Source organism: Tasmannia lanceolata, unplaced genomic scaffold, assembly GCF_043159265.1.
Source record: "Tasmannia lanceolata isolate RefF3 unplaced genomic scaffold, GAP_Taslan_0.1 ptg000012l, whole genome shotgun sequence".
NCBI lineage: Eukaryota > Viridiplantae > Streptophyta > Magnoliopsida > Canellales > Winteraceae > Tasmannia > Tasmannia lanceolata.
In genome coordinates this window covers 49,747,263-49,772,860 of record NW_027518689.1, presented here as the reverse complement: position 1 = coordinate 49,772,860, position 25,598 = coordinate 49,747,263, and the positions used below count along the sequence as shown (strand labels likewise).

The following is a 25,598-nucleotide window of genomic DNA, read 5'->3' as shown; positions in this document are numbered from 1 at the left end:
AGGGAAACTGTTGTCCAAATCTTAAGTAAGTGTATAGGTAGGTAAAAGAAAGGTAATTCTACGGTTTAGGTTCTGATTTGATAGTAGATTTAGGCTATGGATCTTTAAAAAACGGTTTCCGGGCTTGAAAACCGTAAAACTTGCAATAGGGTTCAAAAAGGTTTGAAAGTTGAGATTCTTGTGAGTTTTAGGTGAGGTTTAATCACTAAAACAATCCGTCAAAATCTCAAAACAAGATCTTGAAGCACAAGGGAGATCTATGGATTTTGGGTTTTTCTAGTTTTAGGGTTCAAGAACAAAGAAAATAGAAAATATGATTTACTAACCTTGTTTGTGCTGATTTGATTGAAGATATAGAAGAGAATACGTGAGAGGAGATGAGAGAAGATGGTTCCAAACCACCAAGAAGATAAGAGAAGAAGTTCCAAGCTTCAATGGCTCACAAAAAAAAACGTCAATTTTATTCTAAAAGTCCCTTACACCGAGGTAAACTAATCTCAACCATCAATCTAATCCAAAGTAAACTAAATAAAGTTAAAAAATTACCAAAAATATTAATCCCGTAATAGACCTATACCACTTCCTAAAAACACTCACAACTTGCTCAAAACACATCCAAATCATGTGATCTTGGGCACATTAGATAGGTAATTGCAAAACATTTCTAATAATACAAAAAACACGCCAAACGGATGAGATTTGATGCCTAAAAAGTAGGCTATCAATAAAATGGCGAAAATAGAAAGTAAATAATAAAAAAAGACGCCCATGTCTGTAGCCCATGCAAGAGTCTCCGCTATCAGTCCCGTCCACGTCTGCGCTTGTAAACTGCTAACTTACCAACTTCTACAAAAGCTTAAGCTGTTGGAGAAAGCCGTTATTTATCTTTTATACTTTAACACTCCCCCGTACGTGTGGCCCACTTGGCAAACACATGACACATGTGGTCCCACTTTCGGCCAACCACTGCATGTGGATTTTTGCTATCCGGGAGGTTTGAACTCGACACCTTTGGCTTTGATACCATGTTAACTTACCAACTTCTCCAAAAGCTTAAGCTGTTGTAGAAAGGCGTTATTTATCTTTTCTACTTTAACATAAACCTTGAATCCACGCCCATTGTATGTCCCCATCATTTCTCCCCGGCTTGGAAAATTCACTTCGGTGAATTAACCTGCTTGTACTGCTCTAACAAATCTGGATCAAGCTCCTCAACTGTAATCCAAGAATCGTCACTATATGGCCGTCCTCACCATTTGACTGAGAACTTTCGAATTCCTCCAGTGTCATTGGAGAGAATCTTCTCATCTAAGATGTCTTCTACTACTTCTTTTCTTTTCTCAAATCTGGGTAATGGGGGGATAGAAGAAGGTAGTACTGGGATGGGTGGAGATTGGCATATTTGGGGTTATCAAATGAAGAAAAGGGTTCATGATATGGTGAAAGGTCTTCAACATTGAAAGTATTACTAATTCCCATGTCAGGTGGTAAATCTAAAACATAGGCATTAGCACTAATCTTTTTAGTTATTTTAAAAGGTCCTGCGCCACGAGCGTGTAGTTTGCTAACTACACGTTTATCATAACGTTCATGCCTAATTCTTACCATTACCATATCACCTTCTTTGAATTCTTGTAGCTACATCTGCATAAGATTTGTAAGATTCATTACTAATTATTATCTTTCTTATTTCTGCATGTAAGTCTCGAATATGCTGTGCAAAGAACTCGACAGACTCAGAAACTCTAGAATTGGCACTAGCTACACTAGGAATAAGATCTACCGGCTTCCTGGGGTGTAGCCTGTGATAATCTGAAAACGAGAAAGACTTGTGCTATGGTTCACAGAACTATTGTAGGCAAACTCAGCTTAGGGAAAGACTCTAGCCCAACTAGAAATATTATCACCAATAAGACACCTAAGGAGGTTTCCTAGACTCCTATTAATCACCTCTATTTGACCATATGTTTAGGGATGATATGTAGTAGAGAATTTTAACTCGGTTCCCATCATGTTCCACAAAGATCTCCAGGAATGACTGGTGAACTTAACATCACGATCAGACACAATTGTTTTTGGGAGACCATGGTATTTCACAACCACAAAAAAAATGTCCAAGTAATAGCATAAGCATCGGATGTTTTAGAACAAGGGATAAAATGAGCCATCTTCGAGAACCTATCTACCACTACAAATCATGGTTTTAAATTTGGCAAAATATTTCAGTTTCGCCACAAACCGAAACGAAATTCACATGAAGTCGTTATTTTAAAAGATTTCGCCGAAATTTACAGAAATTTCACCCAAATTATGAAATTTCGGCGAAATATCGCCGAAATAAACCGAAATTTCATTTTTGGACTTTCTTACGAAATTTCCACCGAAATTTTAAAAATGTACAACAAAATCTTATAATTTCCACCGAAATAGCCGAAATTGACACCAAAATTTTAGACATTTCAGTCGAAATTAAAAAAATAAACGAAATCATAATCATATTTTTACATGATTTCGGCCAAAATTTCGGCCCGAAACCGAAACATTTCGGTTTCAATGGTGGCCGATAGGGCTGGACATGGTTCGGTTCGGTTTTGGGGTAAAACCATAACTGAACCACCTAATGCCGGTTCTCAATTGCTGGAACCAGAACCGAACCGAACCAGAATCGAATTTAATCGGTTCGGTTCTGGGTTTGCAACAGTAAAAACAATGGGTGGTTTTTTAAACCAAGTGAACCTGAAATACAGTCATACTAAACACTTAGTCCTATTAAAAGAGACCAACCATGTCATTGGCTATAGAATTGTAAAAGGTTTGTATTTCTAACCAGTAAAGAGACCAACCATTAACAAATTCGTGGCCTCAATAATGATATCAACACCCCCCTCTTTTTTCGCATTTCACTGATTTTAAATGACACACGTAAATACGTAATCGTAATCGTATGGTATTTTTCCGGTTCGGTTCGGTTCGGTTCTCGGTTCCATGTCCCCTAACCCAGAACCAAACCGATCACCACCAGTTCCCAGATTTGGGAACCAGAACCGAACCGGCTCCACTCAGAACCAAACCGAACCGGTTTTACCCGGAACCATGTCCAGCCCTAGTACTGGCCGAAACCGACACCGACACCGAAATTGAAAACCTTGCTACAAATATTGAATCATGTCCTCTTTAGGTTCTCGGAAGACCTAAAACAAAATCCATACTCACATCCTCTCATGGGGCATATGGTACTGGCAATGGAGTATACAATCGCGTGTTCTGTTTATGCATCTTGGTTGTAAGACAAATTGGACAATGGTTAACAATCCTAGCAACATCTCTCTTTAATCCAAGCCAATAGAACCTATCTTCAACCAATAATATGGTCTTATCTCGACCAAAGTGTCATGCAGTTCCTCCAGCATGTAATTCCAATATCATAAAATCTCGTAAGGAGGTACGAGGCAGACACAACTTAGTTCCCTTGAGCAAATAACCATCCCGCATTAAATAATCAGAACATAAATCGGAATGTCCATCGTTCAAGCTAGAATACACAACTCCAAAGTCTGGGCATTTGACATATTCATCTTTTATCTTATCAAACCCAATGACTTCTATAGTCATGGAATTCAATAAGTTCTTAACATGACTCCATGCTTGAAATTCACATGAGGCATTGATCTTCTGGAAGGCCTTAGAAGTCATGAGAAGTGTGACACGACTGAGGGCATCTGCAGCTGTATTCTCAACACCTAGCGATGTTTGAGGACAAAAGTGTACTGCTGTAGATACTCTCCCATCTCGCACATATTGGTTTCAATTTCTTCTGCGAGTTAAGATATCTGAATGCTTGATGGTCGGAGTATAACACACTCTTGTGGTAGCAGATAATGTCTCCAATAGCGCAAAGCCTGGACTATTGCATAAAATTCTTTCTTGTAAGTGGTATACTTTTGCCTAGCCTCATTAAGTTTTTCACTAAAATGGGCAACTGGGTGTCCCTCTTGACTTAGAACACCACCAATTCCGACACCAGATGCATCACATGCAACCTCAAATACCTTATAAAAGTCAGGTAGACGCAATACTAGGGCCTCAGCCATGAGCTTCTTAACTTCTTGAAATGCTTTCGTGGCACTCTTGGTCCACTTGAATGAACCTCGAATAGAATGTTGCCAATCCATGGAAGCTTTGAACTTCATGAATATTAGTGGGTTTTGGCCACTCAACAATTGCTCTTACCTTCTCAGGATCAACTTCCACACCCACAACTGAGACAACAAACCCAAGAAATATAACTTGATTGCTGAAGAACGTTCATTTCTTCAGGTTTGTGTACAGTTTCTCTCTCTTGACTGTCACAAATACTTGTCGAAGATGTGACAAGTGGGCAATTTTGGTTTTACTATAAATTAAGATATCATTAAAGTAAACAACCAAAAACTTGCCAATGAATGGTCTAAGCACTAGTGTCATTACTCTCATGAATGTGCTTGGTGCATTTGTTAGGCCAAAAGGCATAACTAACCATTCATATAAACCATCGTCTAAGCACTTGTGTCATTACCCATGAATGTGCTTGGTGCATATGTTAAGCCAAAAGGCATAACTAACCATTCATATAAACCATCCTTTATCTTAAAGGTGGTCTTCCACTCATCACTTCGAACTCTAATTTGGTGATACCCGCTTTTTAGATCTATCTTTGAAAAGATGGCAGAGCCAGCCATCATGTCAAGAATATCATCAAGCCTGGGAATTGGAAATCGATACTTGACAGTGATCTTGTTTATGGCTCGACCATCAATGCACATGCGCCAACTTCCATCCTTCTTTGGCGTAAGCCACATGGACTAAGGCTTTCTCGAATCAAGCCTTTGCTCAAAAGTTCATTTACTTGCCTCTTTAACTCGGCATGTTCTTTTGGGTTCATGCGATAGTGGGGCAAGTTCGGTAAAGAGGATTCAGGAACTAGATGAAAGGCATGCTGAATGGCTCACATAGGAGGTAGTTCATCTGGTAGTTCCTCAGGAAATAATTCCTCATATTCTTTCATTAACGGTTTCACCTTAGGAGGAATTTCAATAACGGCCTCATTCTGGAGGACATAATCCTCTTTTGCCACTAGAGCGTAAATCTTTTCAGACTCTTTACACTCCTTTTCAAAATCCTTTTGATTAAGAATACCTAAGGATTTCTTGAACTTGCTAGTAGAAGCAATGTCTTTCTTTTCAGCCACTTCGAATGCTTGTAGTGGGCATGGCTGCAAAGTAATTTTCTTGCCTTTGTGCTCAAATGAATATGTGTTGGATTTCCCATAATGCACAACATCTCTGTCATACAACCACAGCCGTCCTAGTAAAATGTGAGCAACATTCATCTCAACTACATCACACCAGATTGTGTTGGTGTATGATAAGAATTGAAGAGGCAAACGACATCTCTGCGTAACCAGAATGGTTGACTGATCAACCACGCAGCCTTTTATGGATTTGGGTGTGGCTCGGGTTTAAGTCCCATTCGGTTAACTCCACTAGGAGAAATTGCATTCATACAACTTCCACTATCAATGATAACACTACAGTTCTTGCCTTGGTGTTTAGTGAAAGTGTAGAAGATGTTGCTTCTTCTCCAATCCTCATCCGCCTTTGGTTGTGTGATCATACATCTCATCAAATTTATCCTTGTTTGAATTTTCTTCTGCTTCTAATTCTTCTTCCTCAGGTAATATCTTAGAAGCACGAAGCGGGTGCGGGTGCGGGAGCGCGGAAGCGTGGGGTCTAGAAGAGTCTAAGTTTGGGAGCGTTATGGGAGCGTGTATATAATATTTTCTTTATATATCTTTCAAAATTCAAGTACATGAAAAAATAATAGTTTCTAACCATTTTCATATGTATCTTTCAAAATTTAAGTACATCTAAAAGCTAATTTCTAACCATCTTCACCGTCTTCATTTGTGTGCACTCATTTCTCGTGCCTTCTGAAGATGCACAAGCCTTTATGCTTGCTCTAATGAAGTACTTTGAAGAGTTGGAGGAGTTTGATGTAAGGAAGTTGGTGATGGTGGGACTTATAGAGTAATAGAAGCAGGCTGGGAGCGTCATTAGAGCGGCTCCCGTCTCTCTGGGGTTGCTCTCCCTGGAAGGTCCTTCCTAAGGAGCGCCAAATCGAGGTTTCGAGGTGGGAGCGGCACCCCGAGAGAAGGTTCCTACTTCTAAGAGTAATATAGCCATCGACCACATAATTTTCCTCATCATTCTCGGCCATTCTCGGCCTCATTGGTTTTGTAATGACCCGCTCCCAACAAGGGCCTGTAAAGATACAAATCATAATTAAATCTAGGCCGTAGATGTTTCGATCAAAGATTAACGGCTAGATCTGCGATTTTGAGTTCTCGGACCATAGGTATGTAAATTAGATATTGGATCGATACTCAATCTGTAAGATTCTTGTGTATTTCCTATTCCGCATTAGATTAAACGATCTTAAAAATCGACTGTCATAGTGTATTTTCGTCACTTTTAGTATAACCTATTTTTGGGGCATCAAATCTTGTCCGTTCGACATAATTTTGGTCTCAGTAGATGGGTACTTCAAATACCTATCCAACGGACCCAAGATTTAGCGATTCGGACGTATTTGAGCAAGTTATGACCATTTTTCTATTAGGCTTAGGCATAGTTACGATTTTTGTGTTATTAGGCAACTTTAAAGTTGTTTTATTTAAAAAAATAAAATATAAAAGTAACCTAATATAACTTAAATACTAATAATATATTAGAATAAGCTAGAAAACCCAATATGAATATTTCCACCCATCTTAAGTTAGTATTTGATTATAATTAGGAATCAATAATTAGAATCCTTCTTGAAATAAAACTCTAGGCTAAGTTTATAAATAAACCCATCTGGGATTGTTTTTAATCACCTAAAAATTTAAGGTAAAGGAAATAGAGAGAAGAAAAGAAAGAAAAAAAGAAAAATAAGGGTTTCCTCGAATTGTTTCTTTTTCTCCAATCAAGTAAGTGCTTAAACTTGAAATTTTGTTTTAATTATTAGGGTTTTCTATAATCTAAGAAGAAAAATAAACTTTTTTAATCAAGAAGAGAGGGTTTCATCGATTTTCTTTAGGGTTTTGTTGTCAGAACCCTAATCGATTGTTTTAAGGACTTGTTTTCGTGATCTAAGTCTATTCATATAATCTTTAAGAGGTTCAACGATTTTAATTAAAAAAATCAGAACTTAAAGGGACTATTTTTCAAGAAAATAGATTAGGATTTCAACCTAGAGTGATAATAAATGGGTTTTAATGGTGAATACATCATGATAATGGCTTTTGCAATATTTTAGGAGGTTTTTTTTTTCAACAAAATCAGCACAAAACAATATTAAATTGGAGTTGTTTTTTGTGTACCTTTTTGTAGAAATAGCATATATAGTGTATGTATAAGATTTTATATGAAATGGGTGATATGTATATACAATATATAGGTATTTAAGCGAGGTTTTTGATCAAAATCAGCACCTAAAAATAACTGGAAATTTATTAAAAATGTTGTTTTCGGATGTGTTTGATGTACAAGTATGGAATAACAACATATATGAATTAGTTTAAGATAAAACGGCAATCGAGTATGTATCTTAATCATGTTTTGGGGACTGTTTTTTTGTAAGAACAGCCCCTATACGTGTTAAATAATAATTGTTGGATTTGGGCGCTAAGGAAAAGTGTTTTCTAAACTTAAATGGATGTGTTGGGGTAACTACTTAGTAAAAACAATCATTTAAGTAGAAATCCTATGGCTTAAATTAAGGCTTTTGAAAATGACTAGTGTATGACATGGTTAGTGGGTTAAAGTACTAACATCCTACCAAATTTAAATCATAAATGTTAGATAAGAATTGCAAAAAAGAAGAAGGGACTTTTAGGATGAAAAGAATGACATAGGAATAAATTAGGGAAGTGAAAATACTAGGGAAAACAAATAGATTAATGGGGACCAAAGAAAAGAAAGAAGTATTTGAAACATCAAATATATTTGGATTGACACCCATGCGACATGTCATGATTACAGGCTTTCTTCTGAGTGACACCTAGAGCATGGTATTTTAACTTCTTTCACTCGAGAAACAGAAGACAAGTGATGACTGACTTTTATAGTATTAGTTATTGTTAAAGTATAAAATATAAATAACGCCTTTCTCCAACAGCTTAAGCTTTTGGAGAAGTTGGTAAGTTGACATGGTATCAGAGCCAAAGGTCTCGAGTTCAAACCTCCCAGATAGCAAAAATCCACATGCGATGGTCAGCCCAAAGTGGGACCACATGTGCCACGTGTTTGCCAAGTGGGCCACATGTGCGGGGGAGTGTTAAAGTATAAAATATAAATAACACCTTTCTCCAACAGCTTAAGCTTTTGGAGAAGTTGGTAAGTTAACAGTTACAATTATGATTTCTGTGATTATATTTCTGTTTCCCGTGATTATTCGCATTCTTTTGGCACCTATGTCATTGAATTAACTGATTATCCTCGTAGAATTTCTTGTGGTAGGACTTTGTACCTTTATGCCATAATCTATATACATGGTGTTTTTTATTATTAATATTACGCCTCGTGCTATAGTACGAGAAGGCCATAGAGCTACATGTGGCCACTTACTGACGGGTTTGTGATGATTTCCATCATGTATATACTTATGATGAGATACATATGACCCATATACCTCGTCGAGATGACATGATACTTCTCGTGGTTTACCTATCTCTATATGTACTCTGTATGATTGACGCTCTCTTACATGATTTCATGATTTGCCATCTTTAGTATATTCCCTTGACATTCTCACATGCGTATTGATATTCTTTATCCTTAGAAATAAATCTTATAATTCTTATTGCTTTTCCTTATCACATGTGAATGCCACGAGAAACATCTTTATAATGCATATTTTCATTCTTGTCACTTTTATTATCCAAGCCGGTCACATGAGCTTGTTGTTTGACTTAGATTATTTTTCAGACTTTGTAGGTGAGTAGACATTCTGTTAATGGAATATAATTGTTTAGTTGTTGTTTCCCTTTTTGGGTAGCGATTCGGATTTTGGGATTTTGAAAAAAAAAATCATGTCTAAAAATTTGCCCCAAATCCGGGTCGTTATAGGTTTGATCATCATAGTCCTCTCCTTCATCTTGTCGGGGCTCTACAAATGCAAGACGCTCCGGACAATCACGTGCATAATGTCCATAACCCTTACATTTAAAGCACTGCCCTTTCTTAGGACCTTCTCCCAAAACTCATTTACCCCTAAAGTCCTTTGGAGGTTTGTAGTTGTTGTTGGACTTAGGATAATTGGGATTTGATTGTTGAGGTTTCTTCTAAGAAGCCTCCCCAGCTTGGTTGCTTAACTTCTTGGGGAAGAACATCTTTTGGTGCTTCTCAATTTCGCAAGCCTCTTGAAAAGCTTGATCAACATCACCCAAAAGATGCGCTCTCATTTCCTTCCTAATTTATGGTTTAAGTCCATCCATGAATCTGGTGAGAGTTTGATCAGGTTCTTCTCGAACTCCATTACGGATTTTGGCCTCATCGAATTGATTCATATATTCGCCAACATATAAGTTATTTTGTTTAAGCCTATGCATGGCTTATCAGCTGTTGTTTATAGGTCATTGGCAAATACTCTTCTGTGTGCTTGGCCTTCATCTCATCCAATTTCTGGATGCTATCCTCACCTCTCCTAGTAAGTTGATGTTCAAAATCAATCCAATAGGTTCGGGCTAGACCTGTCAACTTTAGTCTAGCGAACCAAACTCTTCGGGATTAAGACATGTTATACCAATCAAAATATTGTTCCATGGCCACCAGCCAATCAGAAAACACTTCAGGGTTGTATTTTCCATCAAAGTATGGAACATCAATTTTAACCTTCTTGGGAATGTCTCCAGCGTAATCGGGTTCATCGATCTCAGGATCATACTCTCGATCACCATCATAAACGTCACCATGCTGCAGGCGATAGGGAGCTCTATATCCCTGATGACCCCCTCGGTATCATCCTCGGCCACCTCGAGCATTCCAGTTCCCAATCGTATAATGACCAACTTGTCGGTCATTCTTGAAGTCATCCCCCTATACTATTCCGATCCTTGCAACCTTGATTTTGATTGAATCCAATTTCAGAATTAGGTGGTGGATTCTGGAATCATTGATTCCCTTGCCTAGGCTGATTATTCTGAACAGTTGGTTGTTCAGGATAAATTTGCCTAAGGCCCTCTAACACAGCAAGCCTTACTTGCACGGCATGGATTTGAGTGTTAATGGCATGTAATTCCTGCCTGCGAGCTTCACGGTTCATTTTACTAAGTTGTATCTCTTCGCGGTTGTCTCTAACAAGTTGGGCCAACTCCTCAATCGACATTTGATTACAGGATGTCATTGTGTGGTAATCCTTACCAATCCTTGTGGGCATGCAAAGTGGAACTAAACACAAATTTGGACTCTTTTTTTTACTCACCGTAAAAGGTTTCCTAAAAAAATAGTTGATGCAGGAGAATACCTAATTTAGGGAGAATCCTACACTCCTAATGGGATTAAGACTGTAGGACAGTTTAGGGCTTATTCGGAAATCTAAAATAAAACTTAACAACTAACCTAGGGCTGAATTAACGCCTAATTAATCTATGGGCAGCAGTAATGAGACTTAAATAGCATAAATAATAGTAAAGATTGTAATTAAGCATGAACTAAATCTTATACAAATCAATCAACGTGATAAGATTCGTAAGATGAATTGATAATAGAAGGATTAGTCCGAAACTAGGCCTACGCATGCAACCAATTAAAAAGAACTAAAAGATAATGTAAGACCTATAAATTATGTTAAAGTACAAAAGATAAATAACACCTTTCTCCAATAGCTTAAGCTTTTGGAGAAGTTGGTAAGTTAACATGGTATCAGAGCCAAAGGTCTCAAGTTCAAACCTCCCGGATAGCAAAAATCCACATACGATAGTCGGCCGAAAGTGGGACCACATGTGCCACGTGTTTGTCAAGTGGGCCACAAGTGCGGGGGAGTGTAAGTATAAAAGATAAATAACGCCTTTCTCCAACAGCTTAAGCTTTTGAAGAAGTTGGTAAGTTAACAAATTAGATGTAACAAAAGCATGAGAAATTAACAATAACCAATGAAAAAAAACAAAACAAAAAATCCAACATCAGGAATTGGGTCAAAACAGTCCAGATTTAGGTCGTAGGGGTATTTTTGTAATTTCTGCAAATCTGGAAATTGAAGGAAACTGCTGTCCAAATCTTAAGTAAGTGTTTAGGTAGGTAAAAGAAAGGTAATTCTAGGGTTTATGCTCTGATTTGATTGTAGGTTGAAGAGAAGAGGAAAAGTTCCAATCTTTAATGGCTCACAAAAAAAATGTCAATTTTATTCAATATTCAAAAAGTTCCTTACATTATTTTCATAAGATGTATTTATAAGAAAAGAAACCCTAGAAAATAACTTAAAACCTAAGCAACTAATATCAACCTTACATCTAATCCAAAGCAAACTAAATAAAGTTAAAAACTTACTAAAAATAATAATCCCGTAATAGACATATACAACTTCCTAAAAACACTCATAACTTGTGATCTTAGGCACATTAGATAGGTAATTGAAAAACCTTTCTAATACTACTAAAAACACGCCAAACGGATGAGATTTGATGCCTAAAAAGTAGGCTACAAATAAAATGACGAAAATAGAAAGTAAATAATAAAAAAAGATGCCAATGTCTGTGGCCCATGCTAGAGTCTACGTCGTCAGTCTCGTCCACGTCTGCACTTGTAAACCTTGAATCCACGCCCATTGTTGATGTCCCCATTACCGTGACAAGTAAATGTTTGAGTTTCAGCAATTTCTCAGCATACAGTTGAGCTGGATAGATCTGACAAGTTTTCAAAAATTCCCAGTGCCACCTAGACATTTGGAATGAACGGCAACGTCCAAGAGTCCATCATGTTAACGTCCAAAAAAATCAACACAAGGGCATGTAGTACAAAAAGTAATAATACAATAAAAAACTAAAAATGCAATTGAAAATATATTAAGAAAAACTATTTATTATTCCTGATAATAGTCTGTCGCTAACAAATCCATAATTTTAACATAAAGAAATTTTGTATAGAGATAAAAAGACGGAAGTACAAGGACACAAGTTTGTCATTGCCATGAAATAATAAAAAAGGGGAGAGAGAGAGAGAGAGAGAGAGAGAGAGAGAGATTGATGTAGGGATATGAGCATGGTTTTAAATTTCGAACCAAAATTTCGAATTTCGGTGGGGACCGAAACCGAAATTTCCTGAAATTTGATATTTCGTGAAATACCAAATTTCGGCTGAAATTTCGAGAAAATGGCATTTTTTTAAAAATAAATAAATGTTACAAAATTTCGGATTTCGGTGGGGTCCGAAATAGGTGCCGAAACCGAAATTTAAAACCTTGGATATGAGAGAAAATGCGGCCACTGCAAAATATGAGTGTACTTCTTGAAGGAGTGAAATCGAAAAGTAGTGTGCGATGTTGTTTGAGAGCCTTATGTTCCTTTCAGTCATATAAGACATTCTAGATTAGGTTTAATTTCCGTTTTAGCTAGGTTAGATTTTTTTTTATAGACATTTTATTATCCAAGATGTGGAGGTAAGTACAAACTTACTATTTTTAGTAAAGACAAACTTAATATTTTTTTATGAAAGACTCAACTCTACTCAACTCAACTCAACTCAACTCAACAAAGCCTTTGTCCCAAACTAGTTGGGGTCGGCTAAATGAATCCTTTAGAAAAAATTCATGAAGAAGGTAAAAGGAATCTACCCGGATCTAATCCTGGTTCTAGTTGGGTTCTTCTACGTGGATTATTTTCTTCCATTCTATCCTATCTGAGGTCATGTTCTCTGTTATGTTCCTAGCTATCAAGTCTTTCCTCACTATTTCTACCCAAGTTGTTTTTGGTCTGCCCCTACCTCTTTTTACTCCATCAATTTGACACGAGTCGCCTCTTCTCACCGGAGCATCCAAAGGCCTACGTTGGATATGTCCAAACCATCTTAAGCGGTGCTCTCTCATCTTCTCCTCAATTGGTACCACCCCCACCTTTTTACGAATGTCTTCATTTTTAATTCTATCTAACCTTGTATGTCCGCACATCCATCTAAGCATTTGCATCTCCGCTACACTCATCTTATGCACATGTTGCTTCTTGGTGGCCCACCATTCTGAGTCATACAGCATGGCTGGCCTCACAGTTGTCTTATAAAACATTCCCTTCAACTTAGTAGGGATTTTACGGTCGCACAGAACTCCTGAGGCAAGCTTCCACTTCAACTAACCTGCTCTTATTCTATGGTTAACATCATCTTCAATCTCTCCTTCCTTATGTAGAATTGAACCAAGATAGTGAAAGATATCCCTCTTAGGTACCTCATGTCCAGTAATATTTACTACATCCTCGTCCCACCTCCTTACATTACTAAAGTTGCATTCCATATATTCTGTCTTAGTCCTACTCAGTCTAAAATCTTTAGATTTCAAAGTAGTTCTCGATAACTCTAATTTAGCATTTAATCCTGCTTTGGTTTCGTTGATTAACACCATGTCATCTGCAAATAACATACACCACAGCACTTCATCCTGGATATCCTCCGTAAGCTCATCCATAACTAGCGTAAAAAGATAAGGGCTTAGAGCTGATCCTTGGTGGAGTACTATTGTAATTGGAAACTCACTAGACGTGCCATCCGTGGCTCTAACACTAGTTACTGCTCCATCGTACATATCCTTAATCACATCAACATATTTAGTAGGCACTTTTTTCCTTTCAAGAACCCACCACATAAAACTCCTGGGAACCCTATCATTCGCTTTCTCCAAATCAATGAAAACCATATGAAGGTCCTTTTTATTTTCTCTAAATCTCTTCATTAACCGCCTAATCAAGAAGATAGCTTCCATAGTCGATCGTCCGGGCATGAAGCCAAACTGATTCTCTGACACCTTAGTCTCTTTTCTTAGTCTATGCTCAATTATCCTCTCCCAAAGCTTCATGGTGTGACTCATTAGCTTAATTCCCCGGTAATTGGTGTAACGCTGAATATCCCCTTAATTCTTATAAATAGGTACTAATGTACTCTTCCTCCACTCATCAGGCATCTTCTTAGTCTTCAAAATATTGTTAAATAATCTAGTTAATCAAACCAAACCCACATCACCCAAGCATCTCCAAGTCTCAATAGGAATATCGTCAGGTCCCCTAGCCTTACCTAATTTCATATTTTTCATAGGTACTCTTACCTCTGATGTTCGGATTCTACGAACAAACCTCTGATTTGTATCATCAAAAGCGTTATCAAGTTCTCCCAAATTCGCTACAGGTTCTCCATTAAACAACTTATCGAAGTAACTTCTCCACCTCTCTTTAACCTCGTTTTCTTTTACTAACAATCTTTGATTCTCACCTTTGATGCATTTTATATGATTCAAGTCCCTGCTCTTCCTTTCTCTCAACTTAGCAAGCTTGTAGACATCTTTTTCACCCTCTTTCGTCCCTAACTTGTGGTATAAATCCTCATATGCCTTGCCTCTAGCTTCCCTTACTAACTTCTTAGCTTCTTTTCTAGCTAATTTATACAACTCAACGTTCTCCTCATTTCTACACTTATGCAAACATTTATAACACTCTTTTAGACCTAATCGCCTTTTGGACCTCCTCATTCCACCACCATGTGTCTTTAGATGGCGACCCACTTCCTCTAGATTCTCCAAGTACCTCCCTAGCCACTTTCCTGATATAACTAGTTTTTTATGAAAGACGAACTTACTATTTTTATTAAGTACAGAATTGTTAAAAATAGTTAATATAAACCTTGGCAAAGATGGCCTCATATCAAATAACTAAAGGAGGAAGCCCCTGAGGACTTTTGGATTTGGACTTCTCCACAATATTTTTCTTCCTCTCTTTCTTTTCTTCTCATTATCTCTCTTTCTCTCCCTTTTTCTTTCCCCTTCCTCCTTTCTCCTCCTTTATTTCTCTTGTTGTCCCGCAGGTTACACGGTTGTCGACCGACAACCCCGATCCTATTTCTTTCCTTGTTGTTTCTGATCAATTCACCTGCAGATCAGCCCCCTATCCTTTGTTTCTTTCTCTAGTGAAAGTCAGCTTTGCAGCTGCTGTCTTATTTCTTATTCATGCTGTATTTTCAGCCAATATACAGCATATCTGATTATTTTTCCCCTTCTTGTTGCCCTCATAGATCAGCTCGTGTCGATCTCTTTTCTCCCCTTTCTTTTCCATTGGGCAGTCAGCAGCAAAGCTGATTTTTTATTCTCTTTCTGCTGCAATTTCTATAGCACAACAAAACGTGTTCTCTCTCCCTTCTTCCTATTCCATATATTTTGTTATTATTGCAGTCCTTGCTACCCCACACTTCAGATCCATTACTTTTCCCCATCATTTCATGCGACACCATGACTGGTACAGTCTTGGACAGATCATAGCTATTGTCTCTCTCTCTCTCTCTCTCTCTCTCTCTCTCTCTCTCTCTCTCTCTCTCTCTCTCCTTGGGACTTCCTATACAATGGGATTCGAGGCCAAGGCATACTCGATCAGATGAGATCACTTTATTTTATTTCCAGCAGGATATTGATACATATCTTGTTGTCTTTTCACCCTTTATCAGCCCTACATCTGCCACACTTCATACCTTGATCACCCTACCTTAGCTATATTTTCTCTTGGGACCTAGTTTGCTTACTTTTACACCATTTCACAATGTGGACAGATTGATACATTATTATTTCATCTGATATAAAAATTTGATTTCTTTGATACGGCTATGCATTTTCAAATGATACTAGGGCGAACTTAACCTGGTAGTGAAATAACTCAAAAGCCAATAATCTTTTCAAATCCTAGTTGCGAGCTGATTACTTTTTGGATGTTTTAACTTGTTCATGGACTAAATGTGCTACTTTAATTGATAATCTAGACACTTTATGTTCCTAAGAGTTTTCCAAAGAACCCGCAAACCCTAGATTCGCACCACATAATGAATAGAAGATGTGATGCAGTGAAGAAACCTTAGACCATTTACTCCTTGGTTTTAGTTGAAACTAATTTCTAAAGGTGAATATATAAGCATGAGCATTTGACACAATTAAAAGTTCCATGCACCTCAATTTTTTATTTTCAGATTTCCAAAGAAGGACACCTTAAATTTTCATGTCAACTATCGCCATGTTTTAATGACATCATAAGGACACCTCGTCCATGCATGTCACGAAGAATCGTGTGTCATGAAGTGTTGAGGTCATATTTACCAAGTTGGGAAACAAATTCGGAAACAGAAGGAAAAATGGAAAAAAATAAAGAGACAACGAGACACATGGAAGCAATAGATAATTATATGAGAAATGAATTGAGAAACATCTTAAAAACGGGATGAAAACGTTTCAAAAATGATAGAGAAACGTCAAGGGAAACACATATGGAACACAAGGAAAATACAAGAGAAATTGTGAGAAAAAAGCACTTAATGAGTTTTTATTTTTATTCTAGTTATTTTTTATCTTATTGCCCTATTTTTTAATTTATATTTTTATATGTACTTTTTTGTGGGTTTGCATATTTGGAATATGTTAATTTCAAATTTCTATCAACATTTAAGCATAAATACGTGCATTTCTATAAAAAATTTAATGATATTTATTTGAATGGAGGCATACATAGGTGATTTATGAATGTTCTTTACTTATTTTTAGTAGAAATTTTTACTTGTTTATTTTATATATATATATATATATATATATATATATATATATATATATATATATATTCCACAATTTTTATTTTGGTTTGATTTTTGCAAAACATTTTTTGCATGTTCACATACGTTTCATATGTATTTCACATACATTTTTCACATGTTTCCCAGACATTTCTCACATGTTTCACACATGTTTTACATAAGTTTCCCATATATTTCTCACGCATTTCCCATGCATTTCATAAATGTTTCTGATTTCTCCAAAAAAAAATCACGTTCTGGAAACATTTGCAAAAACTGTTTACGGGGAAACATGCTTCCCACTCCCCCAAGGTGTTTCTACGACTATGGTTGAGGTGTCCCAAAGTGCTGACACTTCAGCAAAAAATTTGTGGTGTACAAAGTTCCAGAAAATATTAGTAAATTAGCAGTTCCATTGTTTTCCTAAGCAGCAGTCTAGATATTCAGTAAAAGAGGAGCATCATTGCCATTAAATAAGAAAAAAAAAGGAAGAGAACAATATTATCAAAATGTAAGATACTATGGGAAATAAAGAGAAGACCTTCACTCCAGCTTCATTGCAGATGTTACAGGATGGAATGTCATTATTTCGAAACCAGCTACGGAGATCAAAGAAGGATCTGACACCAAGACCAATATTCCCATTTGACATAGAGCAAAGCCAACGGTCCCTTACAAGATCATGAAGAGTTTTCTCCTTCTGAGATATTGAGAAATTCTTGAATGATGGAGGGACATGAGATTGACTACCCTGTGATCTCTCCCATGTCTGAACCTAAAACCAAACCAGCAGAAATGTAAAGAGAACTCGCAAAGAAATTCCATAAATGGACAAAGAGAGAATACAAGCACAATGTCATGGGCTTTGCTGCTATTAAAGATTAGAGTAACTGAAAAGGCACAATGAAACCAACATCTTTTTTCATTGCTTTAATAAGAAGGATGATCAAAAGCAGAGAACCATTCAACATAGGAAATGCCATGATTTTTAGATTTAAGAATTTACAAATTTAGCAGCAACAGCCCTACAATTGAGCAACATCCAGATAATGTCAACAATGCACAAGTAATTTTGTAACTATTCTTGACAATTAATAAAACCAACTGTCTCCCATAAGTTTCCAGAACTATTCTTGAAGGCACAATACCTCATAAAGTAAAACAAGTTCTTTCGGATATGAAGTTATTGGAGAAGGGTGTCATATGGAATAACCAATGTGATGAAAAGAACAGGATCTATATGACATTTTTTTTCCAGACAGCAATCAAAGTTGAATGTATCCTCCAAAACTAGACATCACTGAGCTTGAAAATAATGGTAATCAGATTTAAGGTGAAACAAACACAAAAAACATGCTAAATTCCCAGATTTCCAGAAATGCATTCCCGTAAGCAAGAAAATGTACACGTAAACACCATCTGTACAAACCTGACTCTCGAGACGAATATTGAGAGCTTCAATATTAGATATGCTTCCCCTGCTTGTTGCATCCTGCACAATTGCCTCTATCTGCAAAAAAAACATGAGGTATGGATTCAGTCTTTGTTGTGGAAGATCGCTTCTCAAAAATGTCTCATTCATAGGGAAAAAACCAATAGAAGATTGTAATAAAACACCAGCAGCCTAGTTTGACAATTTTACATTAAATAATGATCATTTATGGGGTGACAATAGGCTATAAGCGGCCCACTGTCACGTGTGTATGCCTGCATGCTTGATCCAATTTGGCTACCAATACATGCTTCCATTATATACAATTAGCATAACGTTCCGCACACACATTTAACTCAACTTCTATCCTACATCATGGGTGAGTTTCTTGGTGATAATGAAACTAGGGAACCTGGATCAAGAATCAACAACAAGAATATTATGAGTGGCAATAGACTATAAGCGGACCGCTGTCCGCATGCATGTTGGTCTCCTCCTTTGAACGTCTTCTGTCCATCCAAACGGGGTAGATTGATTTCAGTTGAAATCAATTCCCCTGAATTTGATTTTCCCCCGAAATCGGTTTTAGTGCATCTGAATGACCAGTTAGAATTTTTTATCAAAAGCATGGATGATGTGATCCGACCAGTGGATGATCATTTTTTTTATTACTTGGCATATTATTTATGTTATTTTATTTGAGGATTATGAGTTCTTTTAGACATTATTTTAGACCTAGATGTGGGGGATGTCCACATCATCAATGGTCCACATATGCACACACCATTTTTATCTCTTTTTTTCCTTTTAGCTAGCTTGTTTTCCTATTCCACCCCTCCTAACCTATGTTCTTTTGCAAGGTAGGGGCATAGCAATCATTTCGCCTCTATTTACATCACTTAAGTGACTTAAGTGAAGAAAAGAACACTATTGGGTGTTGAAGAGGGCCCACCACAAAGCCATATGTCCTAGCAATAAAAGGAAAGCAAGTGTGTGTGTGTGTGTGTGTGTGTGTGTGGTGGTGGGGGGGGGGGGGGGGGGGACCTAGTTTTGAAGGGAAAAAAAGTGCAAAGTGAGCAGCCGTCCCCTCTAAAACGCCTATGGCGTCTTCTCCCTCTCCTCCTCCCGCACAAGCAAGATGAGTCCTATCTTCTTCTCTCCTCTATCTCTTCTTTTCCTCTCCCTTTTCTTCTTCTTTCTTCTTTTCTTCTCCTTGTTCTCTTTTCTCTCTTGTCTCTTGCCTCACTCTCTCTGTTTCCATCCCTCCCCCTTTGCGCCCCTCGGTTTCTCTCTCTCTCTCTCTCTCTCTCTCTCTCTCTCTCTCTCTCTCTCTCTCTCTCTCTCTCTCTCTCTCTCTCTCTCTCTCTCTCTCTCAAGGGTGCAACTTGGGTCGGGTTCAACCCGAACCCGTCGGGTTGAACCCAATTTTTTCTCGGGTCGGGTTGGGTTCAAGTTGGAAAAAGAGAACCCGAGGAAAAATCGGGCCGGGTGAGGGTTGATGCATGGGCAACCCGACCCGAGGCACAACCCGATTATATTACTTTTAGCATAGAAAGCTTAAAAAGAGGATCGCTTTTGGCAATGGCACACGAAAAATATTTTATTTACTTCTCTGCATTAATTTCTTTTTACTTTATGTGAGAACCAGCCTGTCTTTTTCTCTACTTGTACATGATTTATCTGAAAACACACCATTTAGTGTAAAAGAATTGTCAGAAATACACTAGTGAGAGCTGTACCAAGTAAAAGAAACGATGTGAATATATCACTCCATTTATTTACCTCTTCGCATTAAATTTTTTAAGAGGTTTTTTTTTTTTTAAGAGGACCTCTTCGCATTAAATACTTTTTAGTTTTTGGCAAACCTAACCTGTCTTTTCCTCCACCCACTTTTTGTCAGACACACCATCCTTCCTTGTCTCCCAATTGAACCGCCATCTCCTTCCACAAGCAACTCTAACCCTAGTTTCTTGCCTTATTCATCTTTCTTGAGAAATTTTCATAACAGTGCCTATCTCTTCATGGATTCTCTTTGCCAAATCGACTTTCCATCTTCCGATACGTCACGGCCGGAGTTCCTTCTCAAGGCATCGCGGCTGGATTATTGAACCCAATAACCTTGAGCAGAAGAGGGGAGAGAATGGCGTGTTTCTAAAGATGCAGCACATCAGCACTTTGGTGGGAAGAAGCAAACCGAATTCCAAATTTTTTCTCTCTTTCTTCTCCCTGTTTCTTTTTTCCCCCGCGACTTGGGTTGGGTTCGGGTTGGGTCGGGTTCAGAAAAAGGTAATCCGGGTTGGGTCGGTTGGCCTTGTTCGGGTTGGCCTCAACCCGACCCAACCCGACCCGAGTTGCACCCCTACACTCTCTGATCCATAGTTACCAGGGTGGGAAACGGAAACGGAAAACGAAACGTGAAACAGAAACGGGAAACGCATGAAAAAAAATTATAGGGGAAACGAGAAACGTGAAACAATTGAAAATGGTACGACAAATGTCTTAGGAAATTATGTGTTTTTTCCAAAATGATTTTCGTAAGTTCCACACATGTTTCCTACACGTTTCATATGCGTTTTCTACGAGTGTTGCATACGTTTATTACGCGTTTACACATTATTTACATAAGTTTTTCATATGTTTTCCATGTGTTTCATAAACCTTTCTCCAATTTTGTATCATATTTTGGAAACGTTTCTGAAACGTGTTCCCCTCATTTTAGGGGAAACGAGTTTCCCAACCGCGAGAAACGCATTTTGGGGGAAACGGGTTTCCCACCTGCCCAAGGAGTTTCCGGCAACCATGCTCTGATCTCCCTTTATCTCTCGTCTCTCTCTCTCTCTACACTGTCATCTCCCCCTCTATTTCTTTATCTCTCTCCCTTAGTTTCTTTTCTCATCTCCTCTCTTTATTTCTCTCTTTCTTCCTTGTATTTTATCCATCTTCTCCTATTCTTTCTCTTTCTTCTATTTCCCTACATCATCTTCTATTACCTCAAATTTCTCACCATTTTGGAGGTGGGTGCTGCCCGGTATTTCAGATCGTGCCCACGAATCTCTCCCCCACGCTCTTGAGTGCTTGCACGGATTTGAGGTGAAAGGACTGCTACACCTCCCGATGAGATTTTTCCATATTATTTCAGCCCTATCCCATGATTTTTGCCACCTTTTTCCCTTAGGATTGAAACCCTTGATTGTCTTACTTGCTTTAGAGCCATTTGCCTCTCATTAGTTAGATTTTGGGCCCTGGATCTTTTATTTATTTTGCGGACAGCGTGTACACAGAGTTTCCTTTGGCATAATTGAGCTATCATTTTTTATGATATGGAAGTTGTTATATGCGAAAATTGCTTAAAGTAGAATCTTATCCTATTAATGGTTTATGTCTAAGGCTAACCCTCATGATTTTCTATGCTGAAATTTATAAAACATTGTTTGTTTATCTCATTTGAGGATATGGTTTGGCTATGTGATTGTGAAGACTTGGCCCCTTTAAGCTCCTAAAGTTCTCGGAATTATCCGCAAGCCGCTGGGTTTGCACCAATGGAGATCAAGTTATATACGTACACCTGTGTCAATGATGTACAATATACTTTTGTGGGTATTCCACTAGATATTTTGGCAAGCGCCCAGTGTAAAGTTTTTTTTTTTTTAATGATCGTCAATTTTATTGAAAAAGAAAAGGGACCGAGATGGTCAAAATACAAAGAAAGATAGATACATGAAAGCTAAAATCGAAATATCCAAAAGAATATATCGGGAGAGCATCAAAAAGCGCCAAACCCTCTTTCGGTACACCCCATCTAGCCAAGCTATCGGCCACCTCGTTTGCCGACCTACGAACATGCCTAGATGATATCGCCATATTTCGTATGCAGCCTGAGATCTCATCAAAAAATCCATCAAACCTCCAAGGGCTTTTTTGAGTCCCTTTAAGCCACTTGATAACATTTAAGGAATCCCCTTCAACCATCACATAATCCAACCCATTTAATGCTAAGACTTTGATGCCTTGATGGGAGGCCCAAACCTCTGCTCCCTTCTGATGCATCTGCCACCGCAATGGGACCCGCAAAAGCCCAAACAATACCCCCTCGATTGTTTCTGAGCACCCCCCCTCTCCCAATTTCGGCCAGACCCGAATTTCCATCGTAAAGTAATACAAATCCATTTGTGGTTGTAATCTCATTAAGGAACCCTAATCTTTGACAATTCAAAATTTTAAGATGGTAAACTTTCCATTTGTGACAAATACCAAAGTGCATATTCGATGTATAAATGGCATAAAATATATAGCTCATTTTTTTTTTGAGCTATGATATATATATATATATATATATATATATATATATATATATATATATATATATAGTTCTTTGTGAGATAGATGAACATCTTGTGCATGATGTGACATAGAAATCCCATTTTCTCAACATCCATTATTGATCAATGCATGCCTGATTCACCCTCTAGTGTGGATCACTAATCAATTTGTAGCATTCTGCTCTCAATAAGTGCTCAAATATGAAACACGCGGGCGCGCGAGCCAAAAAAACAAAAACAAAAAAAAAAAACACTCTTCGCCTCTCTCACAATCTGTTATTTGTCACAACCTTGTCTAGTATCATTGGGATCAACATTGTAATACAGGCTGGCGGAGTTTCGCATTCCCTTTCTAACCACCGAGTGTTATATAAACACTAAGTAATGCAACGCTGTCAGCCCACATTTTTTCTTGAGAAAAAAATAACAGCAATGCTACAAAAAATCATGCACACCGAAACACTTACAACAGCCTTATAGAATGCAATCTGGGGAACTGAATACTTCGTTCCAAGCTTGGATTGTTCGTCAGCTACGTTATTCACCACACCATAGTAAATTTTGCCATCATATTGGTTTCGACAACCCCGTAACTCAAATTGCACATAGGCTAACTCCTTGTTTATGATCCGAATATAATCGTTGAATAACTGTTGATAGCTACCTGCAAAACTCCAATTAAATTCACGACCATACTTCTTATGAAAATTAGAAAGAAAAAAACACCAAGTCTGGAAACACTCGACATTGAGACAGGACAATCTTGTCGTCATTTATACGATGGCGATCTACACTAGGCTCCACATTTTAAAAGGTCAGAGAGCAGGGCCAATTTCGCATAGAAAACTTGTTTCCCTGAGGCCCCCGTTTGGATTGCAAGAAAAACATTTCTGATGGAAAAAAAAATCTATGGGAAAATTTTTCTATTTCCATGATTTAGAAGATAATGATGTGACTATAGTTAATTTAGAGGGATATTATCATAAATTGAAGGTGTCTCTAAAGAAAAATTGAACAGGTTTGATTCAAGATATCTTTTTCCAACTGTAAAAAAGGTAAGAACATTTACACATATTTTTCTTTTCCGAACTTTTCCAAAAAAAAAATCCTACGATCCAAACAAGGCCTGAGTGTTTCATGCCATCACTTCATTAAAACACAATCACAATCCAAATTTAGGTATAAGACTCATAACACCTCTAAATCTAATTTAAAATCTAGTACTAGAAAAAGGGGCTAATTTTGAAACAGTTATTAATCAAACCTAAAAATTCAAAAATGTATATAGGAAAACTTCGAATTTGAATATGAATATTAAAGGGTGATGATAAATTCACACCACCTCTAGGATGATTTTCACCCCTGTATCATGAATTGATGTCAAAAAGCATTAAAGTCTGGCGCTTTTTTGACGTCAATTCATGATACAGGTGTGCGAATCATACTAAGCGGGGAGCGAATTTATCATCTCCCATATTAAAATAAGAGGAAAAAACAAAAGCAGTATGCATACTTGCAAACCTTAATTTTAGTTAAATAAAGAAGAAATTGATTTCGCGAATATAAAACAAGAAAAACGAAAAATTAAAGCAAAACAACAAAAACCCAAACCCTAAATAACATAAAACGAAATATCAAAGTAACTGCAAGTTGAGATAATTAAAGAAGTAATCAAAAATTAACAAAGATAAGATAGTACCTTGTCTTTTTCCGGTGGCACCCGCGAAGATCGAATGGAACTCCTCTTCCCTCAATGGGCCACGAGATAGAAGCGCTTGGATCAGAGTGTGGTGTTTCCAACTAAGTTCCCTCATTTTATTTTTTTTACTTCGGAATCAAGGACTAATTCTAATATATGAATATTTTGCAGGGAAGAGCAATAGATGATTTGGAGAAACCCTAGACTTAGATTTATGTGAAGGGGGTAGAAATTTGCTATGTGGGTATTTTTAGAAAACCTAATTGAAAGATAAAAGGTTAAGGACGAACAGGAGAGAATGTATTTGGAAGCCCTGATTAAGGATTCGGGCCTGAAGGAGGAAACGGAAAGGGTAAACGAGAATGTACGAGAAGGCTATTTTCCCGCCAAAATCTTTGGGTGTAGAGTTCGATGAAAAAGGCGCGAAAGTCCAGGGTTTAAAAGTGGGGGTTCGGGTAATCGGGTGTAGAGTTGGGGATGAATGTTCGTACGAAAATGTTGTAAATCTTTGTTTAGAATGGGAGTGAATTTTCCGCCCCTACCCACTAGGATAATGCGACCCCCTGTAGCGTGAATTTGTGGGCAGTCTGTAACGCTTTTGACTTCATATCGTCGTTAAGAGAGGGGTGCATTATCCTACATGGGGCCAAAAAACATCGCCCTGAATTGGTATCCACAATCCTTTTGATATCCGTCACTTCAAACTTTCTTAATTTAAACACGCCTAAAGCTCCTAACATTTTTGCATGGATGCAGTCAAAAACTCAAAATAGCTAGATCAAACCCTCTAATTTATAGTGAATATTTTGAGAGCTAGGAAAAATCCCTCAACTATGGCCAAATTCCACTTCTAAACCTGATTCCACTTCTAAACCTGTGGTATCGTAGGTACCAGAGACAGCCCTCAACTTTATGACATTTTTAAGTAGACCCTCTAAGTTGACGGTTCGTTAGTTCATCATAACCATCTCCAGCCATTGCCGTCACCTCTACCATAGACAATGAAACCCCACTCCATGGATACATGAAACCCCAAATTCCAAAAAAAAAAAAAAAAGCACTGATAGAAACAAAAAAAAATCTAAAATATTAGGGTTTCTGCACAAAGTATGATAATGATGTAAATGAAGACAAATAAACCCCTACACTGAGGGTTTGTGCTGATAAATTTTCAATTTTCAAGTATGAAAACCCTAATTTTTAGTTGGAGAATACGAGGGCATTATAGTCATTTCCTCCTCTCAGTTCACTCCGTCACATTAAAAAAACCCAGGGATACTTTAGGGGTGTCTTTGGTAACTTCAAAACCACGGGATTGAAAGTGGAATTTA

The 25,598-nt window shown here is 37.6% G+C and overlaps 1 protein-coding gene across 1 annotated transcript in view; it reads right to left on the bottom strand.

Annotated features, from left to right (window-relative positions):
• Positions 1-24,788, bottom strand: part of LOC143887438 (uncharacterized) — a 33,276-nt gene extending 8,488 nt beyond the window's left edge. The window contains exons 1-4 of the mRNA XM_077391522.1: positions 24,268-24,788; positions 23,036-23,232; positions 18,247-18,327; positions 17,359-17,592 (exon numbers count right to left, since the gene is read on the bottom strand). Coding sequence (XP_077247637.1) covers positions 17,359-17,592; positions 18,247-18,327; positions 23,036-23,232; positions 24,268-24,382 — 627 coding nt within the window. The 5' untranslated portion in view covers positions 24,383-24,788. The remainder of the gene's footprint in view (positions 1-17,358; positions 17,593-18,246; positions 18,328-23,035; positions 23,233-24,267) is intronic.
• Between the last annotated feature and the right edge of the window lie 810 nt (positions 24,789-25,598).